At 41.7% G+C, this 26,981-nt stretch overlaps 2 protein-coding genes across 2 annotated transcripts; one reads left to right on the top strand and one right to left on the bottom strand.

The window, feature by feature from the left end:
• Positions 1 to 1,404: 1,404 nt before the first annotated feature.
• Positions 1,405 to 2,337, top strand: LOC134601840 (olfactory receptor 5AP2-like). Its single transcript, XM_063446342.1, has one exon. It carries the CDS (start codon positions 1,405 to 1,407, stop codon positions 2,335 to 2,337), a length of 933 nt encoding a protein of 310 aa, XP_063302412.1.
• Positions 2,338 to 2,918: 581 nt separating this feature from the next.
• Positions 2,919 to 22,413, bottom strand: LOC134601839 (olfactory receptor 5G25-like). The gene is made up of 4 exons (XM_063446340.1): positions 22,161 to 22,413; positions 19,363 to 19,814; positions 9,414 to 9,437; positions 2,919 to 3,125 (listed from the first exon to the last, which is right to left on the bottom strand). The coding sequence occupies exons 1-4, from the start codon at positions 22,378 to 22,380 to the stop codon at positions 2,919 to 2,921; spliced, it is 903 nt and encodes a 300-aa protein (XP_063302410.1). The 5' UTR covers positions 22,381 to 22,413.
• Between the last annotated feature and the right edge of the window lie 4,568 nt (positions 22,414 to 26,981).

The following is a 26,981-nucleotide window of genomic DNA, read 5'->3' as shown; positions in this document are numbered from 1 at the left end:
TTGGCTATGGAGGGATAATGTATAATAAACACAGGTTACTGGCTATGGGAGGATAATGTATAATAAACACAGGTTACTGGCTATGTGGGGATAATGTATAATAAACACAGGTTACTGGCTATGGGGGGATAATGTATAATAAACACAGGTTACTGGCTATGGGGGGATAATGTATAATAAACACAGGTTACTGGCTATGGAGGGATAATGTATAATAAACACAGGTTACTGGCTATGGGAGGATAATGTATAATAAACACAGGTTACTGGCTATGGGGAGGATAATGTATAATAAACACAGGTTACTGGCTATGGAGGGATAATGGTTACTGGTTGTGGGGGATAATGTATAATAAACACAGGTTACTGGTTGTGGGGGGATAATGTATAATAAACACAGGTTACTGGTTGTGTGGGGATAATGTATAATAAACAGGTTACTGGCTATGGGGGATAATGAATAATAAACACAGGTTACTGGCTATGGAGGATAGTGTATAATAAACACAAAAAAATTATTATAATAAAAAAAAATGAATGCAGCTTCAGAATTAATCTAAATTTTATGCTGTCTAGGAGATGGGAGGGTCTGGGAAGAGGGTCTGCTGATGATTGGCTGGAATGTGTCTGCTGACTGTGAGGTACAGGGTCAAAGTTTACTCAATGATGACGAACATCGCACATGTTCGCCATCCGTGGCGAATGCGAACACGCTATGTTCGCCAGGAACTATTCGCCAGCGAACCGTTCGGGCCATCACTAATCATTCGTTAGATTTAAGTTTTAAAATTGAAGTAGCATCTGAAACGTAGCATTTGATTAGAAAACAGATTAAATATATAAATAAATTCCTTATGGGTAATTAGCTAATGTGAGAATTCAAAGTTAAGTTAAAATGTAACGCCAAAGTAGCCAAACTGAAATCATAGCTGACTTTAAAAAATCCAGTTTGGCTACTTTGGCCTTAAATTTGAAATTCACTTTGATTTCACTTTGAAATCTCAAATGATCCGGTTTGTTATGCAATGTTTAAAACAATTTATTTTTATGTTTTTCAACACAACTATGTAACCAACTGGAATAGTTTAGATTTACCAAACTTAGTACAATGAATAAACACATTAATTCCCTCTGTTCAAAACTGTTTTGGTTTGTGTGTGTGTGTTTGTTTGTTTGTTTGTTTTTTAATTAGCACTTATTTTGAATGTATTTTAATAGAAAAGAACGATGGACTCCTCCAATTATCAAGATTTCTTCCAGTAGGAATCACAATGCATCCTATGTAGGTGAACAATGCCACATCGCTTTAAACTTTTCATATTTGCAGAGGGTCTATATATAAATTGTTTGCATTATCTTTTAATTCTTTCTTAATTCTCTTTTATAAAGGAAATCATTGGACAAATGGAGCAGAGTAATAAAACCTATGCAACCGAGCTTATACTTTCTGGAATCACATCAAACCCAAAACTTAAATTTCCCTTATTTCTGCTATGTTTGTTAGTGTATATTATCACTATGATGGGTAATATCACTATTATTACATTAATTAGAATTACACCTAATCTGCAAACACCAATGTATTTTTTCCTTATTAATTTATCCCTTGTAGATATAGTGTATTCATCGACAATTACACCCAACAGTTTGGCTAATATCATCTCAGTCCATAAAACAATCTCGGTCATTGGTTGCGCAGTACAGATGTTTTTCTTCATTGGCCTGGGTGCCTCGGAAGGAATGTTACTCGCGGTCATGGCTTATGACAGATATGTAGCAATATGCCATCCATTGAATTATCCAATACTTATTAGCAATAAAAGATGTATTCAGTTCATTTGCACAGCATACAGTGCAGGATTTATAAATTCACTGATACATACTTACTGCGCATTTAGAGTACCAGTATTTTGTTCAAGTCATGTCAATCATTTTTATTGCGATATTGTACCCATCTTAATGATATCTTGTCAGGACACATTTTTGAATGAAATGTTTTTGTTTACTTTTGCTGGTTCTATTGAAGTTGGATCTCTGTTATGTATTCTGATATCATATACTTGTATTCTATTGGCCTTGTTTAAGATTCACTCTACTACTGGTAGACATAAGACATTTTCCACATGTGCCTCTCATCTCACTTGTGTTGCTTTATTCTACTGTCCTATTTTATTTGCATACTTGCGACCACCTACGTCTTATTCTGTGAATGGGGATTGGATAGTGTCTGTGTTCTATACGATGATTGTTCCAATGCTAAACCCTATCATTTATAGCTTGAGGAATAAAGATGTAAATCAGGCACTAAAGAGAGTCATGGTGCTTATGGCACCTTAATAAAGTATTATGCACCATATGATCTGTGTTAGTTAATAATTATCACAATTTACTTACTACAAAAGTTGCAGTGCCATGCATTAATATTTGGCCCCATTTCCCCATTTTCACTACACACGTATTACTTACAAAAGTTTGTTTATTGTGGAATCAAAAAAACAAACTAATAATAAAAAAAGCAAAAAAAAGCCTGGGGATTGGATAGTGTCTGTGTTCTATGCGATGATTGTTCCAATGCTAAACCCTATCATTTATAGCTTGAGGAATAAAGATGTAAATCAGGGACTAAAAAGAGTCATGGTGCTTGTGGCACCTTAATAAAGTATTATGCAGATGGTGTAATACTTTAATAAAATATTACACCATATGCTTTGTGTTTTATAATAAATATAACAATTTGCCTACAACAAAGTTGCAGTGCCATGCCTTATTATTTTGTCCCTTTGGACATTCCCCATTTTACACTACGTATGTAACACTTTGAAAATACAAAATATTGCTTATTGTGGAATAAAAATAATAATAATAATAATAATAATAATAAAACATTCATTGCTTGCATAGTAAATCACCCTCCCCTGTCAATACTTGATAGAACCACTTTTAAATGCAAATTGTGTTTTGAGTGACTTGAGGAAAGTCTCCACTAGAAATCCAGCTGAATTCGGGTCGAGCAGGTGATCAGAAGAATTTCCATTTTCAGAACTGCCATCGGTTAGGGTCTCGGGGGAACCAACTTGCATGGGCCGAAACATGCTTATTTTCATTTTTGCTTCAGAGTGCCGTTCCTGGCACCAGAAAAACATGGGAATGGAAAAGAAAAGTGATGGTGGGAATTAACAGCTTATGTTTCCACCGTATACAAGAGGTCTGCCCAATCATGTGGGCTCGATTCCCTGTCCAATTAAGAGGTATCAAAAAATGATATTGATGTTAGGAGACAGTTAGCTATTGTTGAGTTTATTCACAGATCAAGGGAACTGACCAACTTCAAATAAAACAGCTGTACTTCCAAGCAGGATGTTTTCCACAGACTTTGCTGCTATTGAGGGACCAACAGACCAACAATGATCCTGCACATTTACCATTGCTGTGCCTGTGTTGGAGTGCAAAATAGCTTAAGTCATTGATCCTAGTGTGAGGCTAGATTTAGCTGTATGGTATATTTAGAAGCTAGTACTGCCTGGAGCACTAGAGAATGATAGATAGGAATTTGACCCTTGGCATGCATTTTGCCATTCATCCTTGGGTAAGACTATTTTACCAATATACAGATGTTCAAAGTTATTTATTTATTTTTGTTGATTTTTTTTTTCTTTTTGGTGTACATAAACATTGTACATTGCAACACAAACATCTACTTCTGGTAAATACAGTTGTGTTAGCTTATACAATACACAATCATTTATATACCTAATTTCCTGTGATAAGAAATATAAACCCAGCATCATTAATATCATGCTCCCAAACTAAAATTGTTCAACAATACACCAACAGCAGCAGTGCCATGGCTTCTGACAGGTGGAACACCATGTGCTGTCACCACCAACACAGCCACCACCAGTGGCGTACATACCGTGGTCACAGGGGTCACAGCGCTGAACAGGCCCCCTCTGATGATGTCAGACTCTGGGAGGAAGTGACTGCCCCGGTCACTCCTCCCAGCAACCACCAGGAGCCACGCGGGAGCAAGGAGAGGTAGTCAGAGTGGGAACTAGTTTGTGTCTATGTATGTGTGTCTATGTATGTGTCTGTATGTATCTGATTCTGTATGTATGTATCTGTGTATGTCTGTATGTATGTGTGTGTGTGTGTGTGTGTGTGTCTGAAAATATGTGTGTCTATGTATGTGCTATGTATGTGCCTGTATGTATCTGTGTCTGTATGTATGTGTGTGTCTGAATGTATGTGTGGCTGTCTGTCTGTGTGTGTCTGTCTATGTATGCGTCTGTAAGTATCTGAGTGTGTGTCTGTATGTATTTATGTGTCTGTGTGTGTGTTTACGTATGTGTGTTTATGTACGTGTCTGTATGTATCTGTGTGTATGTTTGTGTGTCTGTATGTATGTGTCTCTGTATCGATGTGTGTCTGGGTGTGTCTGTATGGGGTGGTGGTGTGGGAGGGTCACGTTGACCAGTTTTGCTCTGGGGTCCCATGGATTGTCTGTATGCCACTGGCCACCACCATCACTTTAAGTAGTATGTAGCCTCAGAATAGTAAGATTAGCAGCATGTCCTTTACATTCGATTCAACACCCAGGATGCAATTTGTTTCCCATTCTTTTCTGCTGCAACAACTTGTGATGCTGCTTCCAATGGCAATGCAGCTCATTCTAACACAGTTACTTCATGTGGTATACCTTCTTGGTGCCCCCTACTACCAAATAAGTGTTCCCAATATTTGGTGATGGTAGTGATTGTGATGAATACGCTAATGAAAATTCAGTTTCTCCAACTACTACAGGCACCTCTGGCCAAGGAGCTACTTGGAAATGAGTATGATGAGCCAGAGAAATTAACAGAGGAGACTGTGGAGAGGACAGGTAGGAGCAGCAGCTAATGTGCATTTGCCTCCTGCATCTTGTCCACCATCTCCAAGACCATCTGTGTCTGTTACATAATCGTCTCATCCAAAGAAGTCAGTTGAGACATCAGCTGCACCTGCTACCACTGGCAAAAGTAGCTCACCCTCAGTCAATGTTACCATCCCCATCACCACTACATCACCTGTACCTACACCATCAACATTTCCCATAACATTAACCAACCAAGTTCTAGTGTTCATCCTAGTGTTGCAGAGAGCTTTAATTGCCACAGATGCAAATAAACCTGCAACTTAAAGGGACTCTCCAGTGCCAAGAAAACATATCCATTTTCCTGGCACTGCAGGACTCTCTACCTCCCACCCCCCATCCCATGTTGTTGAAGGGGTTAAAACCCCTTCAGCTACTTACCTGAATCCAGAAGCGATGTCCCTTGGCGCTGGGTCAGGCTCCGCCCACTCTCCTCCCCCGCCGACATCAGCCGGCACGGGAGTCTAATGCGCATGTGCGGCAATGGCTGCGTGAGCGCATTAGACCTTCCCATAGGAAAGCATTATTCAATGCTTTCCTATGGGAATTCCGGTGACGCTGGAGGTCCTCATGCATAGCATCATGACGTCCAGCGTCGTTTAAAACACTTTTAATGTTCTAAGAACACAGATGTCCCTCTAGTGGCTGTCTGATAGACAGCCACTAGAGGAGGACTTAATCCTGCAAGGTAATTACTGCAGTTTATAAAAACTGCAATTATTACACTTGCAGGGTTATGGGTGGTGGGTGTTGGCACCCAGACTACTCCAATGGGCAGAAGTGGTCTGGGTGCTTGGAGTGCCCCTTTAAGCAGATTCAAGGCAAAGGGTTGAGGGAACTGTATTGCACCAATGAAGCAAACTTTGGGATTACGTTCAGTGCCTTTAGCAGCCTTTATGAGAAATGAGTAGGAGGCAAGTGGAGTGTCTCACTGTCATGTCAAGCAACAGCTGCAAAGTCATCACAAGTCTGTATTACTGAGGGAACAAGCAGATCAAGAAAGTGCTAGTGCAGACAGCAGGTCCATTGGTACTCTGATTCTGCAGAGTTGTCACAACTAGAGATGTCGCGAACATAAAAATTTCCGGGCGAACGGGCGAACCGGGCTAACCGCCATAGACTTCAATAGGCAGGCAAATTTTAAAACCCACAGGGACTCTTTCTGGCCACAATAGTGATGGAAAAGTTGTTTCAAGGGGACTAACACCTGGACTGTGGCATGCCGGAGGGGGATCCATGGCAAAACTCCCATGGAAAATTACATAGTTGATGTAGAGTCTGTTTTTAATCCATAAAGGGCATAAATCACCTAACATTCCTAAATAGTTTGGAATAACGTGCTTTAAAACATCAGGTATGATGTTGTATCGATCAGGTAGTGTAAGGGTTACGCCCGCTTCACCGTGACAGACCAAACTCCCCGTTTAACGCACCGCAAATAACAAACAGTCCATTTGCACAACCGCAAACTCCCCATTTGCACAAGGTTGGATACCAAGCTAGCCATGTCCCGTTCCTTGTCCTCACTGATGTCATTGAAGGTCTCTTCCTCCACCCAGCCACGTACAACACCAAGGGACCCCGAAAGGTGACAACAAGCCGCCTGGGACGCCTGCTGTGTTTGGTCTTCCAACTCCTCAAAGCCACCTTCCTCCTCTGACTCCTCTTCTTCAGACTCCTCTCTCTGCATTGCCTCTCTCTGCATTATTATAAGGTGTGTTAAGTAGTGCTATTCCTATCAGTTTAATCCCTGTTACGTCCCCTATCAGGGGACGTGTATATGGCATCGATTTTAGGAACCGGGAGATGGAAAAAGATGCTTGGTCGGTCCTCCTACTTCAAATTTGGGGCACTGCGCATGCAATCTAATGTGCCACCACATAGGAGTGGTGTGTTAAGTAGTACTATTCTTATCAGTTTAATCCCTGTCATGTCCCCTATCAGGGGACGTGTATATGGCATCGATTTTAGGAACCGGGAGATGTAAAAAAAGATGCTTGGTTGGTCCTCCGACTTCAAATTTGGGGCACTGCGCGTGTAATCTAATGTGCCACCAGATAGGAGTGGTGTGTTAAGTAGTACTATTCTTATCAGTTTAATCCCTGTTACGTCCCCTATCAGGGGACGTGTATATGGCATCGATTTTAGGAACCGGAGATGGAAAAAGATGCTTGGTCGGTCCTCCTACTTCAAATTGGGGGCACTGCGCATGCAATCTAATGTGCCACCAGATAGGAGTGATGTGTTAAGTAGTACTATTCTTATCAGTTTAATCCCTGTTGCGTCCCCCTCATCAGGCCTTTTTTAGTCGAATGTATCGCCCACTGTCAGTCCCTTCGGGATCCATCCCTCATTCATCTTAATAAAGGTGAGGTAATCTAGACTTTTTTGACCTAGGCGAATTCTCTTCTCAGTGACAATACCTCTTGCTGCACTGAAGGTCCTTTCTGACAGGACTCTTGAAGCGGGGCAGGCCAGAAGTTCTATCGCAAATTGGGATAGCTCAGGCCACAGGTCAAGCCTGCACACCCAGTAGTCAAAGGGTTCATCGCTCCTCAGAGTGTCGATATCTGCAGTTAACGCGAGGAAGTCTACTACCTGTCGGTCGAGTCGTTCTCTGAGGGTGAACCCCAAAGGGGTGTGGCGATGCGTAGGACTTAAAAAGCTCTGCATGTCCTCCATCAACAACACGTCTGTAAAGCGTCCTGTCCTTGCCAGCGTGGTCGTGGGAGGAGGAGGATTACTTTCACCTCTTCCCCTGTTAGATTCCTGTTGTGCTGTGACATCACCCTTATACGCTGTGTAAAGCATACTTTTTAATTTATTTTGGAACTTCTGCATCCTTTCCGACTTGCAGTAATTTGGTAACATTTCAGGCACTTTCTGCTTATACCGGGGGTCTAGTAGCGTGGACACCCAGTACAGGTCGTTCTCCTTCAGCCTTTTTATACGAGGGTCCCTCAACAGGCACAACAGCATGAAAGACCCCATTTGCACAAGGTTGGATGCCGAGCTACTAATGTCCCTTTCCTCGTCCTCAGTGATCTCACTGAAGGTATGTTCTTCCCCCCAGCCACGTACAACACCACGGGTACCAGATAGGTGACAACGAGCACCCTGGGATGCCTGTTGTGGTTGGTCTTCCTCCTCCTCCTCAAAGCCACATTCCTCCTCTGACTTCTCTTCCTCACAATCCTCTTCCAGCATTGCCGCAAGTCCAGCAAGCGATGCTGATAAGGCTGTTTCTGGTGGTGATGGTGACCACAACTCTTCCTCTTCCTCTTCACGCTCATCTACGGCCTGATCCAGCACTCTTCGCAGGGCACGCTCCAGGAAGAAAACAAATGGTATGATGTCGCTGATGGTGCCTTCGGTGCGACTGACTAGGTTTGTCACCTCCTCAAAAGGACGCATGAGCCTACAGGCATTGCGCATGAGCGTCCAGTAACGTGGCAAAAAAATTACCAGCTCTGCAGAGGCTGTCCTAGCACCCCGGTCATACAAATAGTCATTAACAGCTTTTTCTTGTTGGAGCAGGCGGTCGAACATTAGGAGTGTTAAATTCCAACGTGTCGGGCTGTCGCAAATCAAGCGCCTCACTGGCATGTTGTTTCGCCACTGCATATCTGAAAAGTGCTCCATGGCCGTGTAGGAACGCCTGAAATGGCCACACACCTTCCTGGCCTGCTTCAGGACGTCCTGTAAGCCTGGGTACTTATGCACAAATTGTTGTACGATCAGATTACAAACATGTACCATGCACGGCACATGTGTCAACTTGCCCAAATTCAATGCCGCCAACAAATTTCTTCCGTTGTCACAAACCACTTTGCTGATCTCCAGTTGGTGCAGAGTCAGCCACTGATCCACCTGTACGTTCAGGGTGGACAGGAGTGCTGGTCCGGTGTGACTCTCTGCTTTCAGGCAAGTCAACCCCAAGATGGCGTGACTTTGCCATATCCGGGATGTGGAATAGTACCTGGGGAGCTGGGGTGGGGGGTGCCGTTGATGTGGAGCAAGGTGCAGCAGCAGAAGAGAACCCAGCCGAGGAGGTTATGGAAGAGGATGGAGTAGGAGGAGTAGAGGAGGTGGCAGCAGGCCTGCCTGCAAGTCGTGGCGGTGTCACCAACTCCTCTGCAGAGCCACGCATTCCATGCTTGGCAGCCGTCAGCAGGTTTACCCAATGCGCAGTGTAGGTGATATACCTGCCCTGACCATGCTTTGCAGTCAAGGTATAAGTGGTCAGATGGACCCTTGCCCCAACACTGTGTGCCAGACATGCCATTACTTCCTTTTGCACAATCGAGTACAGGTTGGGGATTGCCTTTTGTGCAAAGAAATTTCGGCCGGGTACCTTCCACTGCGGTGTCCCAATAGCTACAAATTTTTGGAATGCCTCAGACTCCACCAGCTTGTATGGTAAAAGCTGGCGGGCTAAGAGTTCAGACAAGTCAGCTGTCAGATGCCGGGCAAGGGGGTGACTTTGTGAAATTGACTTCTTACGCTCAAACATGTCCTTGACAGACACCTGACTGTGGGCAGATGAGCAGAAACTGCTCAAGGCGAGAGACGGAGTGGCGGATGGTTGAGAGGGGGCAAGGAGGACAGCAGTGGTTGACGTGGCTGAAGATGCTGGACCAGGAGGAGGATGGCGGCTTTGAGTTTGTGTGCTGCTTGTACTCATGTGTTGATCCCATAGGTGTTTGTGATGTGCGATCATGTGCCCTCGAAAAGCAGTTGTACATAGGTGGGTGTTGGACTTCCCACGACTCTTTCTTTTGGCACAGGTTGCAAATGGCATCGCTGTTGTCAGAGGCAGACACACAAAAAAATGCCACACTGCTGAGCTCTGCAATGGCATTCTGGTGGTGGCAAAAGCATGCGTTGATTGGTGTGCTGTCTGGCTGACCCCATGTGCCGATGCATGCTGTCTGACTGTGCCACTAGCTCCTTGCGACGACCTCCCCCTGCTTCAAACTCGTCTCCTCCTCCTCTCTGTCTCCCCACTCCCCATCTGATCTTTCCCCCTGTTCTTCTTCTCTTCTAGCGGGCACCCACGTGACATCCCCGGACGCATCGTCATCATCAACCGCTTCACTTGTATCTGACAACTCAGCAAAGGAAGCAGCAGTGGGTACAACATCATTATCATCACACCGTACGTCCATGTGTGTAATGCTGCCTGACTGAGACATATCCCTGTTATCTATATCCTCTGGCAATTATGGTTGCGCATCACTCATTTCTTCCAACTGATATGTAAATAACTCCTCTGACAGATCAAGTAAAGCGGCTGTGGTGCTAGTGTTGGTGGTGGAGGCAGGCGGGCGTGTGGTAACTTGAGAGGTGCCCGAAGCTAAGATGGAGGAGGATGGTGTGTTGAGGTTCCGAGCGGAAGCTGTAGAAGATTGGGTGTCCTGTGTTAGCCAGTCAACTATATCCTCAGAACTTTTCGAGTTCAGGGTACGTGGCCTCTGAACACTGGGCATTATTCTAGGGCCAAAGGGAATCACAGCACCACGACCCTGACGGCCCCTGCGGGGTGGACTGCTTCTGCCTGTCATTTTTTTTTCGATAAGTGGTACTATGCGTGCAAGCTACTGTGACAACAGATATGAGTGGCACTGTGCACTGGCAGAAGCTGGCAGAGTAGACACTGTAGGCCTGACACACACGCTTGCAGACAACTTACTGCTATTCAATCTATTACAGTCAAAACATTTTTTTTTTTTAAATGTACACTACTGTTACACCAGATATGAGTTGCACTGGTGTGACACTGTGCCCTGGCAGGCCCTGAAATGCACACGTGTGAAGGAAACTGACTGCTATTATTTCACAGTCAAATTTCTAGTTTTTTTTTTTTAATGTACACTACTGTTACACCAGATATGAGTTGCACTGGTGTGACACTGTGCCCTGGTAGGCCCTGAAACGCACACGCTTCCAGACAACTAACTGCTATTATTTCACAGTCAAAAAAGTGTTTTATTTTTAAATGTACACTACTGTTACACCAGATATGAGTTGCACTGGTATGACACTGTGCCCTGGCAGGCCCTGAAACGCACACGCGTGAAGGAAACTGACTGCTATTATTTCACAGTCAACTTTCTAGTTTTTTTTTAATGTACACTCAGGGCCGGTGCAAGGATTTTTGGGTACATAGGCGAAGATGCATTTTTCCGCCCCCCCCCTCTAACGTTAACATCTTCACCTATGTGCCTCCTAACCAGCCCCTCCATCTTCCCTGTCCCTTAGTGTTCCTCTCCCCTCCCCCCTCCTTTCCCTGTCCCTTGGTTTTTCTCTCCCCTCCCCTCTCTGTCCCTTGGTGCACCCCCCACCCTCTTAGCGGTCACACTCCCCTTCCTGGTGTGCCTCATACCTGTCTTGTAGCGTTGCGGAGCAGACCCTCTACAGGAGCTTCAGTTTTCTGTACCTGGCTGGATTGACAGGAAGTGCTCTCTCAGTGAACACCTCCTCTCAGTCTGGCCAGGTACAGGAAACAGAAGCTCCTATACTGCGCTCCGCCACGCTACACTCAGTGGTGTATACACAATGACAAACACACAGACGTCACTGACAGACACAGACTCACTGATCTGACACACACTCATTCATTGACAGACAGACACACACTCAATCACAAACATACTCTCACTGATTTGACAGACACTCACAAACACACACTCATACACTCACAGACACACACATTCATACAATCATTCAGACACACACAGACACATACACACATACACAGACACACACATACACAGACATACACACTCACACACAGACAAACACATACACAGACACACACACAGAAACACTCACAGACAAACACATACACAGACACACACTCACAGACAAACACATACACACACTCACACACAGACACACACACAGAAACACTCACAGACAAACACATACACAGACACACACTCACAGACAAACACATACACACACTCACACATACACAGACACACACACTCACAGACAAACACATACAAAGACAAACACATACACACACATGTAGAAAAAAATAGCTGATATGGCTAAACAAGCAATATACGCTATATAAAAGGGATAGCACATAAAAAATGAGGATACAACCTTATGATAGGATGGGATCTTGTATCAAATCTAAAACATAAATATAATAATATGGTGAAGTATGAATGGACAAAAACACAAATATCCAGGAGGTAGAGAACTTACAACAGGTATAGTCGTTCTGCGTATATCTCCCTTAAAGGGTATAGGTAGCGGTTCGCTGTACAGCATACACGTGGAATCCCTCCAAATGTTAAGTCCTCAAAATAGGCAAAAACAAGAGAGATACATAGAATAGTACTGTATAAAATTATCAAAAATTTATTACACTGATTGTACTTACAACAAGGTAGCAATCAGCGAGCATGTCTCCACTAATAAGTGGACCAAGGTGTTAGATGGATGAACAATGCAGATGGAATGAAGCTGATCGTACCATAAAAATGCAGGAACAAATAAAAACAATTATAATAGAAATAAAAAGGTATGAATACTCAATCCAACGCGTTTCGTCTTGTAGAGACTTCTTCAGGGATGTGAGTGCTGTTCCGGAGCGTCCTTGTTTTATATCAGTTGATCCAGGTGATTTCTGTTGAGTCCTTTCGAAAAAACCGCGGAAACAGACACTTCCGGGTTTCTCCACGTATCCTCTCATTGGCAAACGACCTGGGCGGACGTCATGCGTCGTGCGTACTTCCGTGTTCCAACGGTGGAACGCATGACGTCGTATATGTACTTGCGTTCCAACCGTGGAACGCATTCAGCAGAGAGCGAAAACGGAAAGACTAAAAGATTAGGACAGCAGTGGGCGGAGCAAAACCGCCCACTGGTGACCCGAGCTTACGAGAGAGACAACTACACATACATAGTCAATCGGCTAATATATAAAACACTACAAAATAAACAAAGTACAATCCAAACATAATGGATAAATTTATATATGCGGATGTAAAAAAACCCAAACTCTACAGGAGATATGGGATGTATAATACCCCTCTATCATCTCAAAAAATGAGATATAAAAATATATAAAGATATGTAAATAAAAATGTATAATATAGTGAAAATAAATTAAATAAAGATTAAAAAATGTAGTAAAGTTTCTTGTAGATCCGCAGATATGTACCTGTAAGTCATAAGAACAAGCCAGCAAAACCCAACTTCGGATGTTCAGAGTGTCGCAAATCTTAATGATATTTATCCGACTGGCAGATATACATATAATAATAAGAATTGACAGAACCTTTTTAGATGTTCTATAAAGAAGAGAAAATAGGAATTAATATAAAGTCAATGTACATACATTATATGTGTTTTGCTATAGATTCCAGTGAACCCACTTAGGTAAAAAAGAGAGAAAAAGGAGGGGGGGGGGGGGGGGGCATCATAATAATCCTGTAAGGTCTATGTCTTGATTTAATCCATTCTTTAGTGTTTTTAAATTATATATCCATTGCGCCTCTTTTTTGGCAAGCTCATGCATTTTATTACCTCCTCTCCAGTGTTTTTCGATAGAGTCTATGCCAATGGCAATCAAAGTAGACCAGTTAAAGGATGTGCAGGTGTTGCAGTGTCTCGGAACACTATGTTCTACTTTGTTAGTTCTAATGTTATTAAAGTGTTCTCGGAGTCTGACATGAATAGGTCTGATTGTTCTGCCTATATACTGTGCTCCACATCCACATTGCAATAAATATATTACATATGTAGATGTGCAGTGAATAAATTTCTTTATGGCATACGTCCTTTTGGTGTAAGTGCCTGTAAAAGTAGTGGTCTTTTTCTTTTGATACGTGCATGTAGAACAAGTACCACATTTGTGAAATCCTGCGCTCTTTTGGGAGAGCAAAAAATTTTGCTCCGCCCACTGCTGTCCTAATCTTTTAGTCTTTCCGTTTTCGCTCTCTGCTGAATGCGTTCCACGGTTGGAACGCAAGTACATATACGACGTCATGCGTTCCACCGTTGGAACACGGAAGTACGCACGACGCATGACGTCCGCCCAGGTCGTTTGCCAATGAGAGGATACGTGGAGAAACCCGGAAGTGTCTGTTTCCGCGGTTTTTTCGAAAGGACTCAACAGAAATCACCTGGATCAACTGATATAAAACAAGGACGCTCCGGAACAGCACTCACATCCCTGAAGAAGTCTCTACAAGACGAAACGCGTTGGATTGAGTATTCATACCTTTTTATTTCTATTATAATTGTTTTTATTTGTTCCTGCATTTTTATGGTACGATCAGCTTCATTCCATCTGCATTGTTCATCCATCTAACACCTTGGTCCACTTATTAGTGGAGACATGCTCGCTGATTGCTACCTTGTTGTAAGTACAATCAGTGTAATAAATTTTTGATAATTTTATACAGTACTATTCTATGTATCTCTCTTGTTTTTGCCTATTTTGAGGACTTAACATTTGGAGGGATTCCACGTGTATGCTGTACAGCGAACCGCTACCTATACCCTTTAAGGGAGATATACGCAGAACGACTATACCTGTTGTAAGTTCTCTACCTCCTGGATATTTGTGTTTTTGTCCATTCATACTTCACCATATTATTATATTTATGTTTTAGATTTGATACAAGATCCCATCCTATCATAAGGTTGTATCCTCATTTTTTATGTGCTATCCCTTTTATATAGCGTATATTGCTTGTTTAGCCATATCAGCTATTTTTTCTACATTACCTATTATTGAGTGAGTGAGGTACACTCTTGGTGACAGCACATTTTCTATCTCTATTGTTGGATTAACGCTATAGTACACACCTTTCGTACATACACACACAGACTGACAGACACATACACACACACTCACAGACACACACTCACAGACAAACACATACACAGACACACACACACACTCACAGACAAACACACACTCACACATACACTTTCAGACACACACACTCACAAACACATACACAGACACACACACTCACAGACACACACTCACAAACACATACACAGACACACACACTCACACATACACTTTCAGACACACACACTTTCAGACACACACACATTCACAGACACACACACTCACAGACACACACTCACAGACACACACACTCATGGACACACACACTCACACATACACTTTCAGACACACACAAATTAATAATAATATCCACCCAGCCTCCCTACCTGGAGAGCTGGTGTGGATGTGTCCCTGGGGTCCAGTGGGGCTTCAGTGCGGCTGGCGGCAGCGTTCTAATGAGAGGCGGCGAGGGAGCTCTAACCTGTCTGCTCTGCACCCTCGCCGGCTGTCTGCTAATGCCGGAAGCCGCAATATGGCGTCATATTCCGGCTCCCGCAGAATCAGCACACGGCGCACGAGGGAGCAGAGCAGACAGGTTAGAGCTCCCTCACCGCCTCTCATTAGAACGCTGCCGCCCGCCAGGGATCCAGGAGGTGACCTGGCAGGAGGGAGCGCTTCCCTCCTGCCGGTCACCGAAATCTTGCGCCCCCAGAGCCGGTGTGCCCTAAGGTGGCCGCCTGTGCCGCCTTATGGACGCGCCGGCCCTGTGTACACTACTGCTACACCAGATATGAGTTGCACTGGTGTGACACTGTGCCCTGGCAGGCCCTGAAACGCACACGCGTGAAGGAAACTGACTGCTATTATTTCACAGTCAAAAAAGTTTTTGTTTTTTTTTCAATGTACACTACTGTTACACCAGATATGAGTTGCGCTGGTGTGACACTGTGCCCTGGCAGGCCCTGAATCGCACACATGTGAAGGAAACTGACTGCTATTATATTACAGTCAAAAAAGTTTTTTTTTTTTTTTTTTAAATGCAAGCTATTGTGACACCAGATATGAGTGGTGGCACTGGGCAAGTGGGCACAGTATACGCTGTGAGCCTGACACACACACTGGCAGGCAGGCAGGCAGGCAGACAACTGCAATTAGATTACACAGGAAAAAAAAAAGCAGACTGATGTTCTAGCCCTAAAAAGGGCTTTTTGGGGTGCTGTCCTTACAGCAGAGATCAGATGAGTCCTTCAGGACTGTAGTGGACACTGAATACACTAGCCTAGCTATCGATTTCCCTATTAAATCAGCAGCAGCTACACTGTCCCCACTCTGACTTAGAATGCAGCTTCCGAATGAATCTAAAATGGATGCTGTCCAGGAGTGTGGAGGGTCTGGGAGGGAGGGTCTGCTGCTGATTGGCTGGAATGTGTCTGCTGACTGTGAGGTACAGGGTCAAAGTTTACTCAATGATGACGAATAGGGGGCGGACCGAACATCGCATATGTTCGCCCGCTGTGGCGAACACGAACAAGCTATGTTCGCCAAGAACTATTCGCCAGCGAACTATTCGGGACATCTCTAGTCACAACCTGCCAGTAGCACTACCTCCTTCACTACTACTACAAAGACCTTTAGTGAGAGCAGGGAGGATGGTCAGGATAGTGCCAGCAGTCGACAGAGACAGGTTGGACAGAAACAGTAGCATCCCTCATCATTCAGTGAATAAAAATAAAATAAAAGCAGAAAAGAAAAAAAGAGAACATATTAAAAAAGTTCATGTTGCCTAGCTGCTACTGACAATGCCAAATACAACCACTTTAATTCTCTGATTTAGATTTTTTAATTCCTTTATGCATTATCTGCTTTGCAGTGTGCTTCTGTACCAAGGCTTGTGCAGTGGAAATTGCACGCTTCTTCCCTCAGTAATATTCACACAGAGGATGGCTGCCGTTTCTGCAAAAGTAACTCTGCCTACTCTGAGTGTGGTAGGTCTTTTTTAAAAAAAACTTTTTGTAGTAAAAAAGTAGTCCAAAATTTGATGGTGGTGGCGTTACCTTTGTTGAATCATCTAAAAAAAAAAATTTAATATTCGTGCTGTTGCTCTAACTTTTTTTCAGATACCTTCATTGTGGTTTTATCCTGCCTGACTGTGTCTTGTTGTGTCCGTTACCTCCAGAGACAGAGTTTGGAGAAGCTGATAGAACACTGCTTTTCCACAATGAAGGATTAAAAAAAAAAAAAAAAGTAAAGGAAAAGGTGTTTTTTTGAAAAAAAATATGACCCATTTTTTTTATTCCATTTTTCCCAAATAAATGTCTCCTGCTACTACAAAGACAACATTTTGTTTGTTTGTATTTTTTAATCCTGACATTGCAGAAATCGCTGATATTGCGCAGGCAGGCAAAATGAGCCATTTTTGAATGTCGCACAGTCATAGTTCCATTTTTTCCTGCTGGTCAAGCTATCCAAATTGTTTTCCCGTTTTTATTTCCTTACCTAAATTCAAGTCAAACTGAGACATGAACTAAATTCTCAAAATGGGGAAATTCAGCGCTTGTGAATTACTGATGTGGTTCAAGGCAGCCAAACAACCAAATTTGGTGACTCTCTCATCCTGTAAAGTCACGGTCAACAGAAGCAAATAATTTGGTGTAGCGTCTGGGTTGTATGCCTTTGCTTATATGATGAAATTCTGTTTACTACAATTTTCTTTCTGCATTGCTTAGCTCAGAGGAGTGAACAGAAGTTCTTAGAGCAGTTTCCAGTTTTCCTCTTCTGGAGACTGTGTGCTGGGTATGAACGTGTGTGTGTTGGGCTGGTGACCATTTGTAAGTTAATTGGTTGGTGCTTGTGGGGGTGTCAAGGTGTACAAGGGGATATCTGTATGTGTCCTGATTCTCCACACAGTGTGGCTACAACGTTTTTCAGAGTGGTCTGTCGGTCTTTTACTGATGGCCGGTGCCAGGCAGAGGTGCAGACCTGATGTATGGTTAAGTGTAGACCTCTGTAAAAGTTTCCGTCTTGTCTGTGACAAGTAGGGACATTGGCAATATTCTGCACCTGGCAGTGATGCAGACCTGATGCTCCCTTCCCATTGCAAGAGAGCATCGATCTGTTGAGATCTTTTGATTGCTTCCCTGGCTTTTGCAGTGACAGTGTGCCCCTCAGAGCTGGTGCTCTAATAGTAGCACTGGTTCTGTCTGTCACATGGGCAGGCTGCCAAAGACAGAGCAACACTTGCAAACAAAATTAATTTACCATTCCAATACCATTGGAATCGTATAAACATGATTCTTATAGTGAAGGGGTTAAAACATTTTTAAATCACAATTGTCCAATATATTTTTGATGACATTTTTAAAATGAATATCAGAGTCCTGGGGCAATTACATAGTGAGACAGTAGGCCAATAGTCAGAATTTCCTCATGAATATCTGGACAGTTCACAAGTATGCACTCAGAAACACTGGAACACCAACACGTGCTGACATTGCCCACATCCAAGCATATCAAAATGCACATGTAATATTGCACCCAAACAGAAAAATGTATATATGCACACACTGTTGACGTGAACCCAAGGTTCACATATATGCACAGCTGTTGACTTACAGGTGCACTGAAATACGCCCACTGACAGTGTACACATAGAAGCTCTGATACAAACAGACACTGCACACGCCATAAACCATGGTTTTATACCAAGAGAAATTCATGTGTATTCACATGGGGTGTATGTACAGAAACTCTCACATTCCTCAATATTATATAAACTATATATGTTTTCATTCATTCAAAAAGCTACTTATGATATTAACATACTCAAACAATCTTAAAATAGTGTGTCACTCCTAAGTATCGCACACAGCACCTAAGGTCTAAGGCTGACCTTGTTGACTGAACAATGCTAATTGTGGTCTCAGATTTTCAAGAAATCAACAAAACTATTGAGACCCAAAGTTGTGTTACTACAATCAGCATTGATACACATGTATACATGACAGATACTCAACTTGTAAAGTGCAAACAAAATAATAAAAAGGTTTGCACTCCTGGAAAAGTGAGAAGGTGGGGGGGGAGGGGGAGGCAGCAAAAAGGAATCAGAAAACTAAAAACTAGCTGGATGTGTTGCACATCTATTAAGATGCTTTGTCAGCAGCTCATGATTTTAGGCAGATGGGGATATTGAGGATGAAAGATGCTATGAAGTATGGATGGTATGTCTGTAAAGCAAAAAGACTGGTGACTGTTAATAACTGCAATCACATCCTTCTGAAAATTAGTAGGCACAATATAATACTCATTAGCCCTCCTAAGAAGAACATAATGGGTTACTGAAATGCACAGAGTGGCTACAAAGAAGACCAAGTAATCTACTGAAGAAGATAACTAATGAGTACAGTTAGTTGCTCAGAAGAATAGGAGGACTACCGAGGTCAGAGAAGCACAGGTGGAAGAGGGCTAAGAAGGCGAGGAGGTTAAGTGTGAGGATTAATTAGCACGTAGGTGACCAAGCGTTGGGATTCTAGGATTAAACATATTGTACTGAACTCTTTAAATGTTTTTTTATATATCTTTAATGTTTTATTTATTGTTTAATAGCAATATGAAGAACATTTCTAAAAGCAACTTTCACCTGTTTGTTTCGTAGACTATAAATAATTGGGTTCAACATAGGTATAACTACTGTGTAAATCAGTGAAACCACTTTGTCCTTCTGAACTGAATAACTGGAAATAGGTCTTGCATATACAAATATAGCTGTCCCAAAAAACAATGCGACCACCATTAGATGAGAAGAACAAGTTGAGAAGGCCTTCTGTCTTCCTTGTGATGAATTCATCCTCAACATGGCCGAGATAATTTTAACATATGAAACCAGGATAATTACAGCAGAAAGTATACCAAGAACACTGGATAGTAGGAACATGAAGAGTTCACTCAAGAAGGTATCAGTGCATGAAAGTTTAAGTAGTGGAGGAATGTCACAAAAGAAATGGTTCACTACATTTGATCCACAGAACGATAGCCGGAAAGTACAAGTTGTATGTATTATTGAAGTTAACAATCCCAGAGCATAAGATGACCCAACTAATTTTACCCTAAAAAGTTTGTTCATGATAATTATGTAATGAAGTGGATTGCAAATAGCCAAATATCGATCATATGACATTGTAGTTACAATGAAACACTCTGCACCCACAAATAAAGCAAAAAAGAACAACTGAGAGGCACATCCTTTATAAGAAATGTGCATCCTATTAGACAGCATACCATGTAGAACCTTTGGGGTGATGACGGATGAATAGCAAAGATCTGAAAATGACAGATGCCCAAGAAAAAAGTACATGGGATTTTGAAGAGTGGAGGAACAATAAATTAAAATAATCATACATGCATTCCCCAACAATGTTGTTAAATAGATCAATAAAAATACCATAAAAAATAGAAAATTGAATTTAGGGTTATCAATTAATCCTGACAAAATAAATTCTGTAACTGACGTTTGATTGATTTGCACCATACTCCAGCTGCATATTATTCTGTAAAAAGGAAAAATGTATTTGAAATTATATTTATATCATGTGTGCATTGTAGTTTTTTACAGTTAATTTTATAAATAAGCAAAATTATGTAAAGTATTGCATATAACATTGACGTGGGAGCAAAGAAAACAGCAACAACAAAAATGGATCAAACATGGTATTATAGCTCAATGAGTTGGTCACAGGGATTGTTATATCCCAGTGCCATAAACGGAGTATGTTTTATACATACTATAATATAATATAAATTTAGTACATTATTCATAAATACACTGAGTATTTTAAATCTCGATCACAAATAACCTCTATGCTTATCTTATTGTTAAAGAAAATAGTTTGGGGTGAATGGACTTGGTATGCAGAGAAAAGGCAAAGTAAAGCAAAGAAAAATAAATCAACATAAAGTCTCTGAATAACAAATTACTAAGAGATTGGATGTAGAGGCAGGAAAACAGGAAAGCAAAAGAAAAGTCTTAACAGGATGATCCAAGCAGGACCAGCACACAGGAAGTCTTGGCAGGTTATTCAAGTAGGCAAAGGCTAACCAGGCAATCCAGGATAGGCTATGGCAGGTAAAGGCAGGTTCAGGCAGGCAAGGCTATTGAAGGCAGGTTCAGGCAGGGAAGGTTTAATCAAGGCAAAGGAGGCTTGTAACCACTAGGGAGTTCACAAGACAACTGAGCATGGTCTGGGTTTAAAAAAGGGATAACGGAATGAGAGCCCTCCCATGAGTAGATTGCCTCCTTTGGGTAAAGAGGCATCCATGTGGGTCCATGCATCTATGTGGGTGGGATGCTATATCAGTTTGTCCCTTCAACTAGCTGTTTCCCACACTGCTCCCAGAAATGCAAGGTTGGATCCCCTAGGGTTCTGACACCCTGAAGGGATCCTAGAGCAGAGTGTGGGACACAATACACGTTACACAGGATGCCTGCCTGAGGGGAGGAGAGCCAGAGAGCAGACAGGTAGTGCCTTCCTTCACCTGCACGCATGTAGTGTGACTGCAGTGCCTGGCAGGTGAGGAACAAGTGCGGCGCACCTCGCACTGAACAACTGTGGAACCATTGGCAGGGAAGAGAGCTTCTCCAGGTGCACTGTGACAAACTGTCCTCTTTTTTTTTATTGATGAAAATAAAAAAAATGTATGACATCCAGTTCCATGACACTTTGGTTTGTGAATGCACACACACAGTTAGCTGCCTGAACATTGGCTTGCTCATCCATGTATTGGATGAAACATAAAATTATTTGGAAGCAGACTCTATTAAGTAGACTCTTTCAAGTAGGAGTTAGAAAACCAGGAGTTGCTTGGAGTGGTTTGTATACTGTGGAGAGTGGTTTGTATTTTATTGTTGTTTAATTGGTTCAGTCTGTAAAGTTTAAAAAAAAAAAAAGAAAAAAAAAAGTTTTTTTGTTTTTTTTTCCTGGTGTTCTGGTTTTTCCCCCTCTTTTGTGCTGCTGCTGCTTGATTGATTGGGGGGAGTGTTCATTAATTACACCTGTGTGGGATTTGTATCCCTATAAAGGCACACCCCTAACTCACTGAGCTTGCTCACATTATTTGGAAGCAGACTCTATTAAGTAGACTCTTTCAAGTAGGAGTTAGAAAACCAGGAGTAAAAACTAACTAGGGGTTTAAACTATCAAGGTAATTTTTAATTTTTTTATTTTATATATATATATATTATTTTTTTATTTTTTTTATCTGTATCTGGGGAAATGAGTGTTAGCAAGATTGCTAGTTTAACTCAATGCACATCTTGTTGCATGTATGGATGCCTGGATGTACCCGTCCATGGTCCATACCTCTGTGATGGTTGTGTGCGAGTGGCTTCTCTGGAAGCTCAGATTGGAGATCTTGAGAAGCAAATCGCAACTTTGAGGGAGATCGACAATCTTGAGAGGAGTCTGCTGCTGACTGAGCAGAGTTTAGTGGGGACAGGTAGTGGAGAGGGAGGAGATATGACAGATGGGGAACAGGCATGTAGCTGGGTGACAGTGGGGCGAGGAAGCAGGGGGGGAGGGAAGAGGAAAGGGCTAGCTAGTCCTGATTTGGTGCAACCGAGCAGATTTGCCCGTTTGAGGGAAGATGTTGGGAGCATCAGCTCAGGAGTAGCTGTATTAGAGGAAGCTGTTACTTCTAACAGCCGAGGTGACAGCCCCTCTAGTACGGGTGGGGATCAAACTGTAAGGAAGGCAAGACAGGTTGTGGTGGTAGGGGACTCTATCATTAGGAGAGCAGATAGGGCAATCTGCCACTCTGATCGGCTCAACCGGACAGTTTGCCGTCTCCCGGGTGCTCGGGTCCGGCATGTTGCTGACAGAGTGGATGGATTATTGGGAGGGGCTGGGGATGACCCAGCGGTCATGGTCCATTATGGTACCAATGACAAAGTAAGAGGAAGATGGAAGGTCCTAAAGAATGATTTCAGGGAATTAGGTAGCAAACTCAAGAAAAGGACCTCCAAGGTGGTATTCTCTGAGATATTACCTGTGCCACGTGCTACAGTGGAAAGGCAGCGGGAGATTAGAGAGGTTAATGCGTGGCTGAAGTCTTGGTGCAGGAAGGAGGGTTTTGGGTTTTTAGAGCACTGGGCCGACTTTGCGATTGGGTACAACCTATATAGTAGTGATGGATTGCACCTAAACGGAAGAGGGTCTGCAGTGCTGGGGGATAGGATGGCTAGAAGGTTGGAGGAGATTTTAAACTAGTAGTAGGGGGGGAGGGTCATACCAATCTACAAAATGGAGATAGGACAGAAAGGAGATGGGCTTTAGAACAGTATAAGGAGGGTGGAGATGGGGGGAGGGGCAAGCTCAGAACAGAGAAGCTATGTAATGTTGGTAATTCACAAAATAAACAAGAGACGCATGATATTAAATGTATGCTTACTAATGCAAGGAGCCTAAATAACAAAATGGGGGAACTAGAGGCATTAGCATACACTAAACAATATGATATAATAGGCATAACTGAAACATGGTGGGATGAGACACATGACTGGGCAGTTAACTTAAATGGGTACACATTATTTAGGAAGGATAGGAAAAACAAGAAGGGTGGTGGGGTATGTTTGTATGTCAACCATGATTTAAAGCCAAATCTTAAGCAAATTGAATGCGATGAGGAAAATGTGGAAGCTTTATGGGTAAATATCTGCTTGGGGGAAAAGGGAAACCAACTATTGGTTGGGATATGTTATAAACCACCTAATGTTAATATTGACGAGGAACAACAGCTGTTTGAGCAAATTGAGAAAGCTGCAAATCTTGGTAACACTTTAATTATTGGAGATTTTAATTACCCAGACATAAATTGGGACATAGGGACTAGTAGCTCAGCAAAGGGAATTAGGTTTTTAAACTTGTTAAATGACACCTTCATGTCACAACTTGTACAAGCACCAACTAGAATGGACGCTTGTCTGGACCTGGTTTTGATCTTTTGACCAACATTCAAGTAGGTGAGCACTTGGGAAATAGTGATCACAATATAGTGTCCTTTGAAATAAACTCAAATAAACAAAAGCACATGGGGTATACTAAAACATATAATTTTAAAAAGGCCAATTTCAATAAGATAAGGGAAGCTTTACAATATATTGACTGGCATAAACTCTTTAGTGAAAAGAACACTGAGGATAAATGGATCATCTTCCAACAAATATTAGAAAGGTACATTTCTCAGTACGTACCATTGGGAAATAAATATAAAAGAAACAAATTAAAACCAATGTGGCTTAGTAGAGAAGTAAAACAAGAGATTAAAAATAAGAAAAGGGCATTTAAAGCATTTAAATCAGACAAATCAGATGCATCTTATAAAAGATATAAGAAAGCAAATAATGCGTGCAAAAAGGCAATTAAACTTGCTAAACTTCAAAATGAAAAAATGATAGCTAAAGAGAGCAAAACCAACCCCAAAGCATTTTTTAAGTACATAAATTCTAAAAAACCCAAAAATGAAAGTATAGGTACACTTAAAACTGAAACGGGGGTGTTAGTTAATGAAGACCAAGAAAAGGCAGGAATTCTAAATAACTATTTCTCCTCCGTATATATTAAAGAAGAACCCATGGCAATAGATGTGCAAATGATTGCTACTAAAAACTTGCAGAATAATTGTAATTGGTTAACTCAAGACAATGTGCTGCAGCAACTAAAGAAAGTTAATATAAACAAAGCTCCAGGGCCTGACGGTATCCATCCACGTGTACTTAAGGAACTAAGTGAAGAAATAAGTGAACCTCTGTTTTTAATCTTTCAAGATTCTTTTCTTTCAGGAAGTGTTCCGGAGGATTGGAGGAAGGCAGATGTGGTTCCTATATTCAAAAAGGGTTCAAAATCCTTGCCTGGAAATTATAGACCTGTGAGCTTAACTTCTGTGGCTGGTAAAATATTTGAACGGTTATTAAGGGATAATATTCAAGAATTCCTTGAGAAGAATATGGTTATCAGCAAAAATCAGCACGGTTTTGTGAAGCACAGGTCATGTCAAACTAACTTGATTGCGTTCTACGAAGAAGTAAGTAGAAGTATAGATCAGGGTGTTGCAGTGGATGTGATCTATTTGGATTTTGCCAAGGCATTTGATACAGTTCCACACAAAAGATTAGTGTTCAAACTCAAGGAAATCGGTCTCAATGAAAATGCTTGTTCTTGGGTAGAACATTGGCTTAAAAACAGAATACAAAGAGTTGTTGTTAATGGTAAATTTTCAAGCTGGACAGAGGTGGCAAGTGGTGTCCCTCAGGGGTCTGTTCTGGGACCCCTTCTATTTAACATTTTTATAAATGATCTTGAAGACAGCATTGAAAGTCATGTTTCAGTGTTTGCAGATGACACAAAACTTTGTAAAATAATACAATGTGAGCAAGATATTACTTTGCTGCAGAAGGATTTAGATAGACTGGAGGACTGGGCACTCAAATGGCAGATGAAATTTAATGTTGAAAAATGCAAAGTTATGCACTTCGGCGTAAAGAATACACAAGCAACGTATACCCTTAATGGAAGTGAATTAGGGATAACAACACACGAAAAGGACTTGAGAATTGTTATAGACAACAAACTATGCAACAATGTGCAATGTCAATCAGCAGTGGCCAAGGCCAGTAAGGTATTGTCATGCATGAAAAAGGGCATTCATTCTCGGGACGAGAATATCATTTTGCCTCTCTATAAATCACTGGTAAGACCACATATTGAATATGCTGTGCAATTTTGGGCACCTGTTCTAAAGAAGGATATCATGGCACTAGAAAAAGTGCAGAGGCGGGCTACAAAATTAATAAAAGGAATGGAACAGATCAGCTATGAAGAAAGGTTAACAAATTTAAACCTATTTAGTTTAGAAAAACGTCACCTGAGAGGGGATATGATAACATTATACAAATATATTCGGGGCCAATACAAACCATTGTGTGGAAATCTATTCACAAACCGGACTTTACATAGGACACGAGGCCATGCGTTTAGACTGGAAGAAAGAAGATTTTGTCTAAGGCAAAGGAAAGGTTTTTTTACTGTAAGAACAATCAGGATGTGGAATTCTCTGCCTGAAGAAGTGGTTTTATCAGAGTCCATACAGATGTTCAAACAGCTACTAGATGCATACTTGCAAAGACAGAATATTCAAGGATATAATCTTTCAATGTAGGGTAATAACTGCTTGATTCAAGGATAAATCTGACTGCCATTCTGGGGTCAAGAAGGATTTTTTTTGTCCTAGCTTGTTGCAAAATTGTGCTTCAAACTGGGTTTTTTGTTTTTTTTTGCCTTTTGGATCAACAGCAAAAAACAAATATGAGGAAGGCTGAACTTGATGGACGCAAGTCTCTTTTCAGCTATCTAACTATGTAACTATGTAATAAGATTGCTGCCTATTGAGCAATGGTAAGCCAAACTAAGTACTGAAAAATTCATTTTACACATCATAAATTGTCTTTTCCATAGAACTAGTGGCAATAGTAACAAGTGGATTTTGCAACAGTTCTTCAAAAAAAGGACAGGCAGGACCTAAAATATAAAAATATAAAAACAATTACCTGCATTAACATACCAATCCCCTTAATGCACCCCTTGCTTATATAATAACCTTACAGACCCAAGAATTGCCAGAAGAAAAACAAGACAACAATTATCCGCGAAAAAAGTACAAAATGTATTATAAGCCGACGATTCTTTGAAAAATTATTTTATTGTGAGTACAATTCTGTCTTTCTATGCAGATAGCGGCAGTAGTAACACATGGGATGTAGAAAGATAAAAGTAATGGGTGAGTAGATCATTCAGTCTGTAGTACGTTTCACCCAAGTGAAACTTCTTGCAAGGCTCGAATGTCTAATCTTTAGTGTTTAACGAATGTATGAAGAGAAGACAAGGTGCCTGCTTTACAAAGTTGGTCTACAGAGGCTGATGCTGAAGATGCCCAATGAGGCAAGGAAATTCTAAATCCAAAGCTTGTAATACTCAAACTCGTTGACTTTGTTCTTCTTTGACAATTTAAATAGGAAATTCTTATTACATTATCTAACAACAATTCCAAAGAGACTGGTGGAAACACAGACTAGCCTTGTGTACTCCCTTTAAATCTGACGATTACACTATCACTGCATTTTGTTGAAGAATCCTTCCTGAAAGTAAGCTCCCCATCATGTGGCTGAAGCATCTATTGTAGCAATTTGGTAGTGTACAGGAATGA

Source organism: Pelobates fuscus, chromosome 3 (assembly GCF_036172605.1).
Source record: "Pelobates fuscus isolate aPelFus1 chromosome 3, aPelFus1.pri, whole genome shotgun sequence".
Taxonomy (NCBI): Eukaryota; Metazoa; Chordata; class Amphibia; order Anura; family Pelobatidae; genus Pelobates; species Pelobates fuscus.
This window is presented reverse-complemented; position numbering and strand designations above follow the sequence as displayed.